The sequence below is a fragment of the Danio rerio genome, chromosome 1 (genome assembly GCF_049306965.1).
Source record: "Danio rerio strain Tuebingen ecotype United States chromosome 1, GRCz12tu, whole genome shotgun sequence".
Classification (NCBI taxonomy): domain Eukaryota; kingdom Metazoa; phylum Chordata; class Actinopteri; order Cypriniformes; family Danionidae; genus Danio; species Danio rerio.
In genome coordinates this window covers 38,274,675-38,290,252 of record NC_133176.1, presented here as the reverse complement: position 1 = coordinate 38,290,252, position 15,578 = coordinate 38,274,675, and the positions used below count along the sequence as shown (strand labels likewise).

The 15,578-nt window shown below is 37.3% G+C and overlaps 1 protein-coding gene and 1 long non-coding RNA gene across 2 annotated transcripts in view; both read left to right on the top strand.

The window, feature by feature from the left end:
- Window positions 1-15,578, top strand: part of LOC141386116 (uncharacterized) — a 207,664-nt gene that overhangs the window by 17,237 nt on the left and 174,849 nt on the right. The window lies entirely within an intron of this gene.
- On the top strand, window positions 480-3,824 carry LOC137495268 (uncharacterized). The gene is made up of 4 exons (XM_068220910.2): window positions 480-2,524; window positions 2,621-2,761; window positions 2,909-3,006; window positions 3,149-3,824. Exons 1-4 carry the CDS (start codon window positions 2,350-2,352, stop codon window positions 3,725-3,727), a joined length of 993 nt encoding a protein of 330 aa, XP_068077011.2. The 5' UTR covers window positions 480-2,349; the 3' UTR covers window positions 3,728-3,824.

The window sequence follows — 15,578 nt, the reverse complement described above, 5'->3', positions numbered from 1 at the left end:
GAATTAGTCAATTAACAGGCAATATTATTCACACTCCTGAGGGCGGATCACATTAAACTACGAATACAGTACATTAATTTAAAGTGAACAAATGTCAGTTTTGTGGTTTTGAGTATCACAAAGAAAACTCTTATTGAATACTTTATCTACAATAAGGACAACATTATAAGCCTTCCTAATATTTGTTTTCTTTTCAAATAGTCCTGTGTTGTTTGATGGAGATAATATAGCCTATATTTATAATTTTAAAACAGAATAGTTTTAATAACTCAATTCTTGTCTTCATTATGAAGTGATTAATATTTTACTAAAGTGCAGTTTAAAGGTTTAGTTAAGTTAATAAGGTTAAGTTGTATTAATTAAGCAAGTCATGATTGGACAACAGTTGTTTTTTAGACAATCTAAAAAGGGGCTAAAAATATTATTTCCAGCCATTTAAATTTTTTTTTTCATTCATTCATTTATTTTCTTTTCGGCTTAGTGCCCTTATTAATCAGGAGTCACCACAGAGGAATAAACCGCCAACTTGTCCAGCAGATGTTTTACACAGTGTATGCCCTTCCAGCTGCAACACATAACTGAAACATTCATACACACGCATACACTACGGACAATTTTAGCTTACCCAATTCACCTATAGCGCATGTCTTTGGACTTGTGGGGGAAACCCACGCCAACACGGGGAGAATATGCAAACTCCACACAGAAATGCCGACCTTCTTGCTGTGAGGCGACAGCCTTCACACTGCGCCGCCCTTCCTTGTTATTATTTACTCAAACTTAAACATCTTTCACTTGCAATAAGATTTGATATTAATTATAAAGTTAATTTTAAGTACTGTATAGTTATTAAAAATATCATGTTTTAAAATGTTTAAAACACATTATCTAAACAACACTTGGGAAAGACTCTTTTGTCTTTGCAATGATGACAGTGTATACTATTTTACTAAAGTGCAGTTTTAAGGCTTAGCTGAGTTAATAAGTTATATAGACCATTTCAATGTGGTCTTGTCATTGGCCCGTGAACGTTTACTGCTTGTTATCAAACTATTTTATAACAACTATTTCCGGTAACAAGGAGCAATTCAATCATAACTTACTGTTAAAACATCTCTCATAACATTATTTATCAATATGTGGCTCTTTTCGGATTCTTAGAAGCAATAAAAATAATAAATGTACAACGGGAATTATGTTAAGACCATTGTTTTTGTTTACATCCCTCAAAATGGTCTATTAAAGTCATAATTGGACAAAAGTTATATTGTAGACAATCGGGGAAAGAATAAAGGGGCAATAATATTGTTCCCAGTGATTTTAAACTGATCATGAAAATACTTTTTTTTTATTCGACCCAAACTAAATAAAAAATTTTCCCCACAAAAAATATAAGATAGGAATACTGTGGAAAAATGTCCTTGCTCTGTTAAACATTAAACTCTGTAAATATTTACAAAAGAATTTAAATTTCACAGGAGGGCTTAATATTTTGTCTTCAATTGTATAGCCGTTATCCACTGTGAAAACATATGCTGGAATAGTTGGCGGTTCACTCTGCTGTGACGTCCCAGATGAATAAATTTATAATTAATTCAACATAAACAAGCAGATTTTGCTATTTGAATATGTAAAGCATAAAGCAAAAGCAAATTAATAAACGTTTGAAATGTTTGTGCAAGTGATTTAATTATTTATCTGCCCACACTATTATTAACTTATATAGTTATTTATGCAGAAATTTGTGTGTGTTTATATATATTAAATTATTTGCATATTTATTTATTGATGCAGGCAATTTTTAATTATTTATTTTTTTACTTGCATATTTATTTTTTATTTTTTTATTGATGCAGGAATATGTGTTTTTATTTAATTATTCATGTGTTTATTTGCACATTTATTTATTTATTTATTTATTTATTATTTCTGCAGGTTCTGTCTATAAGCTTTGGTAACAATTTGCAAAGAAACTAAAATTTCAAAGGAAGGCTCAACAATTTGTCTTCATTTAAATCTCCATTTAATTAATTGAACATATAAATTGCATTTAAAACAGCTTTTGTGATTATTTAGATTTCTTGAGCTGATCATATTTGATTTTACATAATATCAAAGTCTCTTTAAGTGTATTCTATATAGTCTTTGGTACATGCATTTATCCTGAGTCATTTCACTTTTAAAAGTAAACACTGAGGCAGAGATCACTTTTAGAACATTTAAAATCTGATGATGCGTATAGAATCTCTACATCACACCAGAGTACCTGCAGCAGACACATTTAACATTGTTGGTTTACAGTAGCAAGAACGATCACTGATTCTGTCCAAGCGAACAAACTGTGTCTATATGGCGAACGACGAACTGAATATGGAGATCACGAGTACAACTGTGATGGAGAAGCCAAAGAAAAACCGGCGCTTAAAACTGCCCTCTTTCCTGAAACCTGCCAGGAAAAACAAGATCTTCCGAAGGCAGCAAGAGACGCCGCAGTTCAAGCAAACGCCTGACATTGGCAATGATTGTAAGTCATATTTATATTGTGAAATGAGTATGAGTTTCCTTGATTTACATGTCGAGATCTAAAAAGTGTGTAAACTACAATCATTTCTCTTAATAGATGAAGTGGAGGAGGACGAGGGAACAACAAAGAGGAAAAAGAGTAAAGTGGCCAATTTCCTCAAAGCTGCCAGAAAATTCTTCAGGATGTCCTGCTTTGGCCAGACTGAGGAGCAGCTCTCTGCCTCTGCAGACTCTGATGGTAAATAATTATATTTAATGCTATTTTTTTTACCTATGATGTGATGAATAATTAGTATTTTTAATTACACTTCACCCAAGTTTAACATCGCCTTGAGAATGAATGACTGTGTAAACTGTGTAACTGCAATCATTTCTCTATTGACAGATGACATTCTCTGCCCATCTGAGTCTGACCAGAGTCTGGAGGTTGCTCTTGTCATCACTTATAATCATGAAGAGAGTTGTGTGAATGACGACCTAAAGGTGAGTATATAAAGATGACCAACTGTTTAATGCATGTTCTCCTGATGCTTTTACTAATATATCAAGAGTCTGTTTCAAGATCAGTGAGTGGAATGATATCTGCTTACGTGTGAACTGACTTGAGTTTGGTTTTGTTCTGCAGGTGGATGAGAAAGATGACATGAAGACACACAACACAGAGCATGTGAACAAGGAGGAGGAGGTGGAGGAGATGAGGATGAATGATGAGAAGGACAAGGAGGAAAAGATTAAGAAGAGGAGGAGGAGAAAGAGGAATAACAAGATGAAGGAGGAGGAGAAGGAAGGGGAGGAGGTGGTGAAAAAAGAGATGATGATACAAGAGGAGAGTTTGAAAGAAAATGAAGAGGATGAGGAGGATAAGAATGAGAAAGAGATGAAGCTAAAAGAGAGGATGAAAGAAAATGAAGCAGAAGAGAAGGAAAACATGAAGAAAAGGAAGAGAAAGAGAAATAGCAGGATAAAAGAGGAGGAGAAGAAAGAGGAGGTGATGGTTGAGGGAGAGATGAAGATAAAAGAGGAGAGAATGAAAGAAAATGAGGAGGAGGATATGAATGAAGAGGAGATGAAGGAGGAAGAAACAGAGGGGGAGGAAGAAAAGCCAAAGGAGGAGAAGAAAAAAAGAATCAAGAAAAGAGACAGCATGAAAACCAGAAGGATGATGAGGATGAGAAGCAAAAGGAGACGACTGGGGAGAGTATGAATGAGAAAGAGAAAGAGATGAAATAAAAATGTTGAAAAAAACTTTCTGGCCTAAAATATTTTTGTGCAAAAAATAAACAGTGCTGATTCAAAAAATGCATCATTTTAGCCTACAAATTTAATGTGCAAAAAAGAAAATATGTTGTACGCAAAGGGGTTTGCCGACACAAAGTTTTACATAAAAAAATGTGCAAAATACCTGCACAACACTAAGCTGTATGTGTTAAAAGGTAAGAGCAAAAAACCTAATTAGCAATAGCAATTTGATGTAAAGAATTATAATGTTAGTGTGTTTATAATGTGTTTTAATGTTTATAATAGTGTATATGGATCTATTTTATCTTCATTTTATGTCAAGCTTCTCGTGGACAAGTGTTGAGAATTAGCAAGTCTGCTAAAACACTTCAAATGCATTTGGTTGTCCAGTGTAATTAAAATAGCCATTTATTAGTATTGTTACTGTTGCCCTGTTTGTGTTATGCTGATTATCCTGCTGGAAATCACCTTCGTGAGACTGGCTCACTGTGCTCATTAAGAAATGGACATGCTCAGTTACATTACATATGGAAGTCTGTGACATTTAAATGATGCCACTTTGTTACTGAAGAGCCCAAAGTGAAAAACTCCTCACAGCACTACACCATCAGCAGCCTGAACACCTGATACAAGGCAGGATGATCCATGCTTTCATTTGATTTGCACCAAATTCTGATACGACCGTCCAAATATTGCACATGAAATGGGGATTTAAGCCTCAAACCTTAGTGTCAAGTCTTAAAGCTAAATGCGTTATATTATCATGCTAAATGTGTTACACCTAGCTAACATTAATCCAGCAGTTGACAAACTCATTCCACACATATTAAGTGACTTCCTGTTTAAAAACTCACCATCAATCATCTTGACGTTTGTTACAATGGCAGTCGATCGTCTTCTTGTGTCCTTCATTCTCGTCCTCATCTCTGAAACAGGTAAGAGAGTTGATTAACAAATGTAGAAGAATGTAATGGTCTTGTGTTTGATCATTTCAGTGTTAAATGTCTGATGAGGTTAAAGCTAAGCTAATATCTTTATTCAGCATTAGTTGATCCAGCATTTAGATGCTAATAAAAGACGTTTAATGTTACAGAAAAACGCAAATGTCTTTCGGCTCTTAAACTTGGCATTGTGGGAATTAAAGAATAAAGATATTGGAGGTGATGTACAGCCCTTAAAGTTTTTTACATTTCATATTAAATTGTTTTGCTCAATATAAGTTGACAACCATCTGTCATCAAAACAGAATATCTGTATATCTGTGGATTGATTAATTGATTACTTTATTCTCTATAGATCATGATTATTTCCAGGTTTTTCTTTTCTAAAGTTCTGTTTTTGCGCAATTTGTTATAAAATTTGTCCTGTGAGTGTTTCCTTAAAAAATGTAATAAATGTGAATGTTAAAGTGATCCTGTTTGTATGAGGACAATGACAAATGATAGGAAATGACACTTTGGGAGAAAAAGCAATAATTGAAATTTATTTAACTTCATTGTTTAATTAAATGTGAAAGTTGATGGAATAAGATGAAAGTGCAAAGTGAATCTACTGAACGGCGTCTTTCTCTCTCCTCAGGGTTCAGTGCTGAAATCACTGTGTTTGTGCAGACTGGAGATTCTGTTTAACTGGATTTACAGACACAACAACTACCAGAGTTTGATGATTTATTCTGGATAAATGATAAATATGAAAATATAGTTAAATATTCTAATGAATATAAGAAGATTAAAACTTACTCGTCATATCAGAACAGAATAGAGTTCCCACACAACAAAGACATGTTGTATACAGAGTGTCTGTTATAGGTGAGTGTCATTTCTGTGTGTGATTTAACATTTTGCTCCATAAAAGACTATTCATAATTCATAAATGTAGTTTATGTTCAGTTTTTCACTTTCAGGTGTGCATATTTAAATCAGCTTACACCACTTTGTCTTTAGTTCAGGATTTTATCTCCTACTGCAGTTATAATTGACTAGTTAATACTCTTGTATGTGTATAAATGGTTTGGTCTTCAGCTTTGACAGTATATCGTATCACTCAGCTGATTGTGATCTTGTCAGTGTAAATGTGTGTTTTAGATGCAGTGGAGGCTCCTGTTCTGACTGTAAACTCAATCAGCAGTGACTCCTGTACTGTTAACTTCACATGCAGAGCTCAAGACCTCATCATTAATAACTCTAGCTATCAGAACAACCAATGCTCACCAGAGGAAGTGACATCACAGCAGATCAACACCCTCATCCTGTTCTGCAGTGAGGAATCGATCTTCTGTAACTACAGCAATCCTGTCAGCTGGAAAAAAGAGGAAATGGAGATTAAACCACTCTGTAGAGGTAAAGATCTGCTCCTACAACACAAAAAAACTATCTATTTTGTGTACAAAATACTGTATATAAAACCTTATTTAACTAATTATTACAGATTTCTACATTCTAGAGAAAGAAATATCACTAAAACCCGCCCCTCGTCTATCTTTCATTGTGTTGATTACTGGAGTGATAATAATGATGATAGCGTTTGCTGGTTTCATCCTTTACTGTGTCTGCAAGAATAGAAAAGGTATGTGCATCTCACAAATACTGAAACATCTGATCACACATCTATTCCTGAAAGAGTTTCTTTATGATCAGAAAACACAGCTTAACAATGTGACTGGTCCAAAATTGAAGCTTTAAATCATGAATACTGTCTCACCACTGTCCCAAACGCTCAATTCATTCATTTTCCTTCAGCTTAGTCTTTTATTTATCAGGGGTCGCCACAGCGGAATGAACCACCAACTTATCCAGCATATGTTTTACACAGCGGATGCCTTTCCAGCCGCAACCCAGTACTGGGAAACACCCACACACACACACACACACACACACACACACACACATACATACACATATATATATATATATATATATATATATATATATATATATATATATATATATATATATATATATATATATATATATATATATATATATATTGTAGGCAGCATACTGATGACACGTCGGCCTGGTCCCATATTCACCCCAGCTGGACCTCATCAGCCGGAGAGGCATAAAAGCCAGCCCCACACAGGAGGAAGACGAGCTTCATTTACACATGATTCCCTGCGCTAACGCTTGTGTCTCTCTGTCTCTCCCACAGCGGACTCCAGCTTGTGAACGATCCAACACCCGAACTCTCACCATCATTCACCTTCTCCCCAGAGCACTCGAGCACCAACACCAAGAAGAGCACCGTATTAGCACTATTTCACCTTGTAAATAAAGCACCCTCCGGGGGTTTGTTTGTAACCTACGCTACTGTGTTTGTGTTTTCCCTCTGCCTCGCTACAATATATACACACACAGACACACTCATACAGTACGGCCAATTTAGTTCATCCAATTCACTTATAGTGCATTTGTTTGGACTGTGGAGGAAACCGGAGCACCCAGAGCAAGCCCACACCAACACGGAGAGAACATGCAAACTACACACAGAAATTCCAACTTGCCCAGTCGTGATGCGAACCAGCGACCTTCTTGCTGTGAAGCGACAGTGCTGAAATCATTTGTAGCATTTTTACAGTTCGACCACTTGGTTTCTTTAGACTTATAATGAATCTCTATAAGAGACTCTTTGAAAACCAAAGATCAGCACAAAGCTGTAGGCTGATACACAAGTTTATATCAGAGAACTTTTAGAGCTGAAAAGCTGACAGCAGTCAAATGCAAACTAACATTCGTCTACACAACTGTGATCTGTGAACATATTCTGACCTCTCAGGTATCAAACAGGTGGAAGATTCAGACTATGATGATGTTGAGGTGAGGCTCTTTGTTTTCTTCCTGTGGACATCAGATAATAAATGTCACCCTGTAGTATCTGTGATGATAGTTTGGGTTTTTCTTTCAGACTTTGCTGCAGAAGATGACTGGAGACACATGGAGCAGCGTTACCTACTTCACAGTAGGAAGAAAGCAAACAACTTATAAAGCTGTCACACAACTCAGTTAAAGGCACAATATGTACGATTATTTTGGTAACACATTCAACACAGGCTCATTCTGAAACCGTAGCCCTATATATGTTTCTGGGGATTGCGAATTATGTAGCCAGAAGTACGTATGGCTGCATTTTATTTTTAAAATGAACGCTAGGGGGCTGACCGCTTACCTCCATATGGACGGCTTTTCTGCTGTTAACAGTTTGTCCAGTAGCTCGCCATGTACATCGGCAGACTTAAGATGCAGAGAGGAGTTGACCACGATGATGGGGTTCGAGTCTGGTGAAGAACGATTCCAGAAAGCGGGAAAGACAAAAACAAGCGGCAAAAATAAAATACACAAGTAAATAACAGGGTGAGAATGTGGTTGTGGAGAGGTAAGCATGATTGAACACCCAATGAGGCGGGAGAGCATCCTCAGAGCCTGGCGGCTAATCAGCAGGCCAATCAGAAATAATAAATAACACCTGTTTACTCTAGTGATTGAGCCGGAGAGACACCCTTCTTAAGGAGAAAAGAAGGAACAGCTGGGAGAAGAGGGAGAGAGCACACCTACACACAGCTACTGGTGTTTTGCAATTATATGCTAAATAAAAACTGTTACTTAAATTATATCGCCGACCCTGTCTTCTTCTTCCCACACAACAACGAACTTTACTACAGTGGTAAAATCTGAAAACGTGGTAAAAATCAAGATGACGGCTTTTCTATTTTTTTTATTAACGGCTTTTGGAAATTGTTGGTTGGGTTTAGTGAAGTGGGTGGATGGGTCAATCAATACAATTGGTTGGGTTTAGGGAAGGAGGAGGGTGGGTCAGTCGATCGGTCAGTCAGTCAAACAGTCAGTCGACAGTGGCCTCAGGTGGGTTTACGCAAGAACAGCAGGCACTAATGGCACTCACGAGAGAAATTTGAGATCTTAAATAGCATAAACAGCGGCCTCTTGTGGATACATGAAAACAAAAACCTAAAAAAAAATTGTAGCTCCTGGGACGTATTTGGCACTCTTCAGAAATGTATATAGAGATACGTTTTCAAAATGAGCCTGGGTTGAACACTTTACAATGACAGCACATGAATAATGACGTATTAAAATTTAAACTAAACTACTTTATTATGAACTAATGATAAGTTATTTATGAACTAATTTTAATTACAACATGAGTCACAAGAGTTCATGTGTGAACAACGACTACCTTAAATACGTGTTTCATGTTGCAAATTATGTATTAATTAGCATTTAAGTTTAAGCTAAATGCAACCAGCATGAACTCAGCTGTTAATGTATTACCATGTCATGACTTTACTTAGAGGGGTACATCATCATTAACTCGTCTTAACTTGTTGATGTTGACAGAACACTTCTCTATTGTTATCCAGTGTAAACGCACTAGACGGACATGCATAAGGAATTCATGAGTAGTTGAGAATGGGTTAAACTCAGATTTGATTTCAGGTTATTGGGTAATATACTAATAAGATTACTTACACTTTCTTAGTCTAATTTGTTATTTCTTCATGTGAATTATTACAGCATATTTAGAACTGCAATTATTGATTTATAATTGTTTTTTCAAAAAACATTATCAAGGTTAAAACTTATCCTATCATTTTTTACATGATATAAATATAAACATTTATTTATTTTGTATTAGTAGTTTTGTTGTGAACAAAAGATTGCTAAAGTATGGAAAGACAAAGTTACTTTTAAAACCAGTAAATGATGTTTAATGATTTACTCTGTCCAAATGTATTCTCTAAATATAAATATATATATATATATATATATATATATATATATATATATATATATATATATATATATATATATATATATACACACACACATACACACACACACACACACACACACACACTGTAAACGATTTCTTGTTAAATTAACAGTAAGTTACTGGCAACAATTATCCGGTAGCTGCTGTATTTCATAAAACAGTAACATTACTGTAATACTAATTACATTAGTATTAGATTTAATGTAAAATGTAATACATCATTTTACTGTTTTCTTTTTTTACGGTAACACCAATTACAGTAGTGATACACATACTGCAAAAGTGAAAACAGTATTTTGCTGTACATTTTTAACATGCAGAACTACGGTATTTTAACGTTACTTTTATTATTACTGTATAGTATTTTACAGTTATTCAATTTTATTTTATTGTATTTAATAGTGCTACTTTATAATGAGCAAAAAAAATTTCAAAAATTGCACAAATATTATTTTAACTGTTCAAGAAATACAAGAAAAATAAAGAAACTGAATTTTTAACTTCAAAATAAAAGTTTATTGTGTAAACCCTACTGAAACAGTAGCAATTATTCAATATAACAAAGCAACTGAACACTAATGAACAATTGATCATTAAAACCAGTCAACAATTAATGTATCAAAAAGCATTAAAATTTTAAAAACAGGTGAAAATACTGCTACAAGACAGGAAATGATGAAGGCCAAATGATGTTGCGGAAAAGGGACAGTGAAAAAGGGCAGGAGCACTTCTGATGATCCTGCAAAAATGACAAGCAAAATCAATCACTGAAGTAAAAACTAATCATGCCTCAAATTATGTCATTCATTCAGAAACCAAACACCGCACTGCTGTTTTATATACATAAAACACTGTTTTTTATCATTTTTGTTGGCAAAATAGTTTGTTGTCAATTTACAATTACACTAACTGAAGTGCATTGATCCTTATGACTGCGTATATGGGATCTGTATTGTTCTGTGTAGCTCCTCCCCCTCTACCTCGCTCTCACTCTGTCACACAGTCATTCAGTATGTATGTGCGTCGATACTAAGTGAAGCTGCTGTGTGTCTTCTGTGCCTGCTGTTATTAAACACTGATTAGTTTGAACCCTGCTTCTCTATCAGTTTAATGCAAGTTCTCCGAGTCAACATGGTGTCAGAAGTACAACTGCACGCGAAAGTGAGTTTTGTCTACTCTGGAAAAGTTTCCACGCATTTCTCTCGACTCGTGAGTAACTAACTAGCGGCTAAGCTACGTAAACGAAACCTAAGCACAAAGCAACAATGGCAGGGGAATTCCGAAGACCAGACCCTCTTGTTTTCAATGAAAATATTGCTGAAAACTGGCGTATGTTCGAACAAGAGTTTGATATCTTCATTGCAGCAGCTCACGGGGACAAATCACCTCGTACACAAGCTTTCATTTTGCTCAACCTCGCAGGGTCCCGAAGCCATTGAACGCGAACGGTCCTTTGTTTATGCAAAAGAGGTGAGAGTACCCGGTGAAAATGACAGTATTATTACAATACCGGCTGAGTCCAGGGAAGACCCTGAGTGTTTAAAGATAAAGTTTCGCGAGCTTTGCGCTCCCCATGTAAACATCACAATGGAACGACACAAGTTCAACACGCGATCACAAAGACCTGGTGAGACTTTTGAATCCTATATTAGCGATTTGAAAATTAAAGCGAAAAGCTGCAAATTTGGAGCATTACAGGATGAGCTTATTCGTGACAGGCTGCTCTGTGGCATACAAAGTGATATCCTGAGAAAATCACTGCTGCGTGATCCAGAACTGACTTTAAATAAAGCCATATCAGCATGTCAGATATATGAACAGACTGACCAACACACTAAAGACTTAGCAACACTCCAAAGGACATCTGCCACTGTCCATGCGGTGCACCAGGCATTCCACAGAAAAAAACAAACGTTATAAACCAAAGCACACAGAAAGCAGCAAAGGCCCAACAGCCATAAGAAACTGTAACAACTGATGTGGTGATCACCCAGCTAAAAGAGATAAGTGTCCAGCCTTTGGCCAACAGTGCAATAGTTGCAAAAAGTGGAACCATTTCAAAAAATGCTGCAGGTCCACACAATCAAACACAACAAAGTGACGTTTCACAAAAACAGTCCACAATGTTGAACCACACCAGTCAAGTAGCGAAGAAAGTGAATCATTCTTTGTTGATGGAGTGACTGATGAGAATGTTTATTCCACAGCTAATGCAGCACATAAAAGTGAACTGTACAGCACTGTGCACGTTCATGGTAAATCAGTGGAACTAAAAGTAGATACGGGAGCTAAATGTAATGTAATGGACTTGCACACCTTTCAGCACTTACGTAAACAAGAAAAGCTCAGCATGTCAAGCACAGCAAAACTGATAGCATATGGTGGCAACGAGCTACACACACTTGGTACAGTTGTACTACCATGCAGTTTAGCCAACCAATCCTATGACTTACTGTTTTATGTCATCAAAAATTCTGCACAGCCACTACTGGGTCTGTCTGACTGCATACGCATGAAACTTCTAACACTCAACAAAGAAGTTCATCAGCTAAACACATACAGTCAAGATGAATTCACAGACACAATACTGACCAAGTATGATGATCTTTTCAAGGATAAAGTAGGTAAACTACCTGTCACATACTCCATAAAGCTCGACCCTAATGTACCCCCAGCTGTTCGTCCTGCAAGACACATTCCAGTCGCGATGCAGGATAAGGTCAAAAAAGAACTTCAACGAATGATGGATCTTAATGTCATCACACCAGTTACAGAACCAACTGACTGGGTGTCCTCCATGGTGGCGGCTCACAAAAAAGACTCCAACAGCATCCGAATCTGTATAGATCCTAGAGATCTGAATATGGCAATACAACGACCACACCACCCAATAAGAACAGTGGAGGAAGTGACACAGATGTCAAATTCTGTTGTTTTCTCAGTCCTTGATGCAAAGAGTCCTTTTTGGCAGATATCTTTAGATCACAAATCATCACTGCTAACAACATTCAGCACCCCATTTGGCCGATATAGATTCCTCAGAATGCCATTTGGCATTAACTCAGCTAGTGAGGTTTTCCAGCGCTCAATGGAGCAAATTTTCGCTGGATAACCTTGCGCTGTGACGCACAATACAGGAACACGATGACAACCTGGAGAAAGTGCTTGCACGAGCTAGACAAGTCAATCTCAGACTCAATCCACAAAAGTGCAAATTCAGGCTGAAGGAGGTGAGCTACGTAGGCCATATTTTCAGCAGTGACGGTTTACATGCAGATCCATCCAAAATCAAAGCCATCACTGAAATGCCAGTACCCGCTAATGCCACTGCTCTCATGCGATTTCTCGGCATGGTTAATTACATGGGCAAATTTATCCCAAACCTCAGTGACATATCTGCACCCCTCCGCCAGCTGACACACAAAGACACAACATGGTGTTGGTTGCAGCAGCACCAAGATTGCTTTGACACCCTAAAGAACTGCCTCACATGCCCTCCTGTTTTGTCATATTACAACGTTGACAACCCTGTTACCTTAACATGCGACTCATCGCAATTTGTTCTAGGTGCAGCGTGTCTACAAGACAACAAGCCCATAGCTTATGCTTCACGGGTTCTCACAGATACTGAACAGCGCTATGCGCAAATTGAAAAGGAACTCCTCGCTGTGGTGTTTGCCTGCACCAAGTTTAATGATTACATCTATGGCAAACCAGTAACCATTGAAACTGACCACCAACCTCTGGTGACAATCACCAAACGTCCAATCCACAGCACTCCTGCCAGACTCCAAAGAATGCTGTTACAGCTCCAACGGTACAACATCTCCCTTGTGTACAAAAAAGGAAAGCAGATGTACATAGCGGACACTCTATCTAGAGCCCCACAAACATCTGCACATGAGCATCCAGAGGACAAACACACATTTGAGGAAATGAACATTTGCAACATCTCATCATCACGCCTGGATGAACTTAAACTCCACACAACAGGTGATGCCACCCTACAGTTGCTTGCAAACACGATTAAACATGGATGGCCAAACAAACTACACAGTCTTCCTCCAGTACTGTGGCCGTTTTACCCATACAGACATGAATTGATCACGGATGACTCACTCGTGTGGAAAGGACACAAAGTGATAATACCTGAAACACTACGCTTACAATACACTTAAATCGTGCATAGGGGTCACCCTGGAGCAGAAGCCACCAAACAACGTGCACGTGGCATTTTTTTCTGGCCAACTATGACAAAAGACATTGATGCTTACACCACATTCTGTGCCAACTGCAATAGTACCAGACCCCACCAGCAAAAAGAACCTATGAAACTGCATACTGTTCCAAGCCTGCCATGGTCAACCGTAGCAGCCGATATATTTGAATGGAACAATCATCCATACCTGGTTCTCGTTGACTCGTATTCAGGCTGGTACGAGATCGATCAGTTACGAGACATGACCTCAACATGCGTCATACAAAAGCTGAAGAGACATTTCTCTGTCCATGGGTCACCTCAAACCCTCATAACAGATAATGGTAGACAGTTTGTGAGCAGTGAGTTCAATGATTTTGCTTTGGCCTGGGACTTTACTCATACAACCAGTAGTCCAACTATCCACAATCAAATGGCCTAGCAGAACGCGCTGTTCGTAGCGCCAAACAGCTCATGGAAAAATCAAAAAGAGATGGTACAGACGTCTATCTCAACCAGTTGAATCTGAGAAATATTCCTAGAGATTCAAAACTAGGCTCCCCAGCTCAGAGACTAATGTCCAGACAAACCCGTTCTACCCTACCACTTCACAGTTCTGTGTTGAAACCCTCTCCCCTTTCGTCCAACGACATTCATGCACAACTGGAAAAAAGAAGGATGAGTCAGAAACGCAGTTATGACAAAACATCTAAACGACTAAACACACTCTCAAAAGGACAAACAGTGAGAATGCAAACCCCTCATGGATATGATCGCAAAGGAGTTGTGAAGGAAATCTACTGTGAACCAAGATCTTACATAGTTCTGTCTGGAGGAAAGGAATATAGGAGAAACCGCAGACATCTCCTATCTGTGAAAGAGCCAGAACCACATCAGCATGATGATGATGGATACCAACTACCTGGAGATCCAACCAAGAGCGAAGTTACACTCCCAAAGATACCTGTCGCACACACTCAAACCACCACAGGTCAACTAACTTCTCAAACACACACACAAACGAGAACCTGTCCTTATGTGACACGGTCAGAACGCACCGTACGCCCAAACTCAAAATACAAAGACTGAAGCGCTATACACCAAAGTACACATAAACTGTACATTCATTATTTTTAATTGTTACATTAATCAACAATGTCAGTTTAACGTGCAATATGTGTTTCACAGTTTATTAATCACAATGCACAAATGTTCATTACAGTTATTGCCAATGTTTTAAGTAGGTATACTTGTTCGATTGCATAGTGAATTTATGTCAGTTTGAAAAGAATTCTGATGTAAATGCATTTGAAACTCAAAGTGTTATATGTATGCTTAGAAAAGGGGATGTAGTGCATTGATCCTTATGACTGCGTATATGTGATCTGTATTGTTCTGTGTAGCTCCTCCCCCTCTACCTCGCTCTCACTCTGTCACAGTCATTCAGTATGTATGTGCGTCGATACTAAGTGAAGCTGCTGTGTGTCTTCTGTGCCCGCTGTTATTAAACACTGATTAGTTTGAACCCTGCTTCTCTATCAGTTTAATGCAAGTTCTCAGAGTCAACACAAACGTTAATGGGGAAAAGATCCATCAAGTCAAAACTAGTCATTAATTAGTCTTAACTATAAACTATAAACTAGTCTTTACATAATGTCTGACTCTGTTTAGCTTGAATATCTGATTCCATGATCACACTACTAGTGCTTCCACCGATTTAAAAGGGGTGAACACAGTTCATTCTGACCTTAAGAGGCTACATTTTTAAAATAAATAAATAAATAAATAAATAAATAAAATAATCTAAGTTAATGTGACTAATGTTAATCAA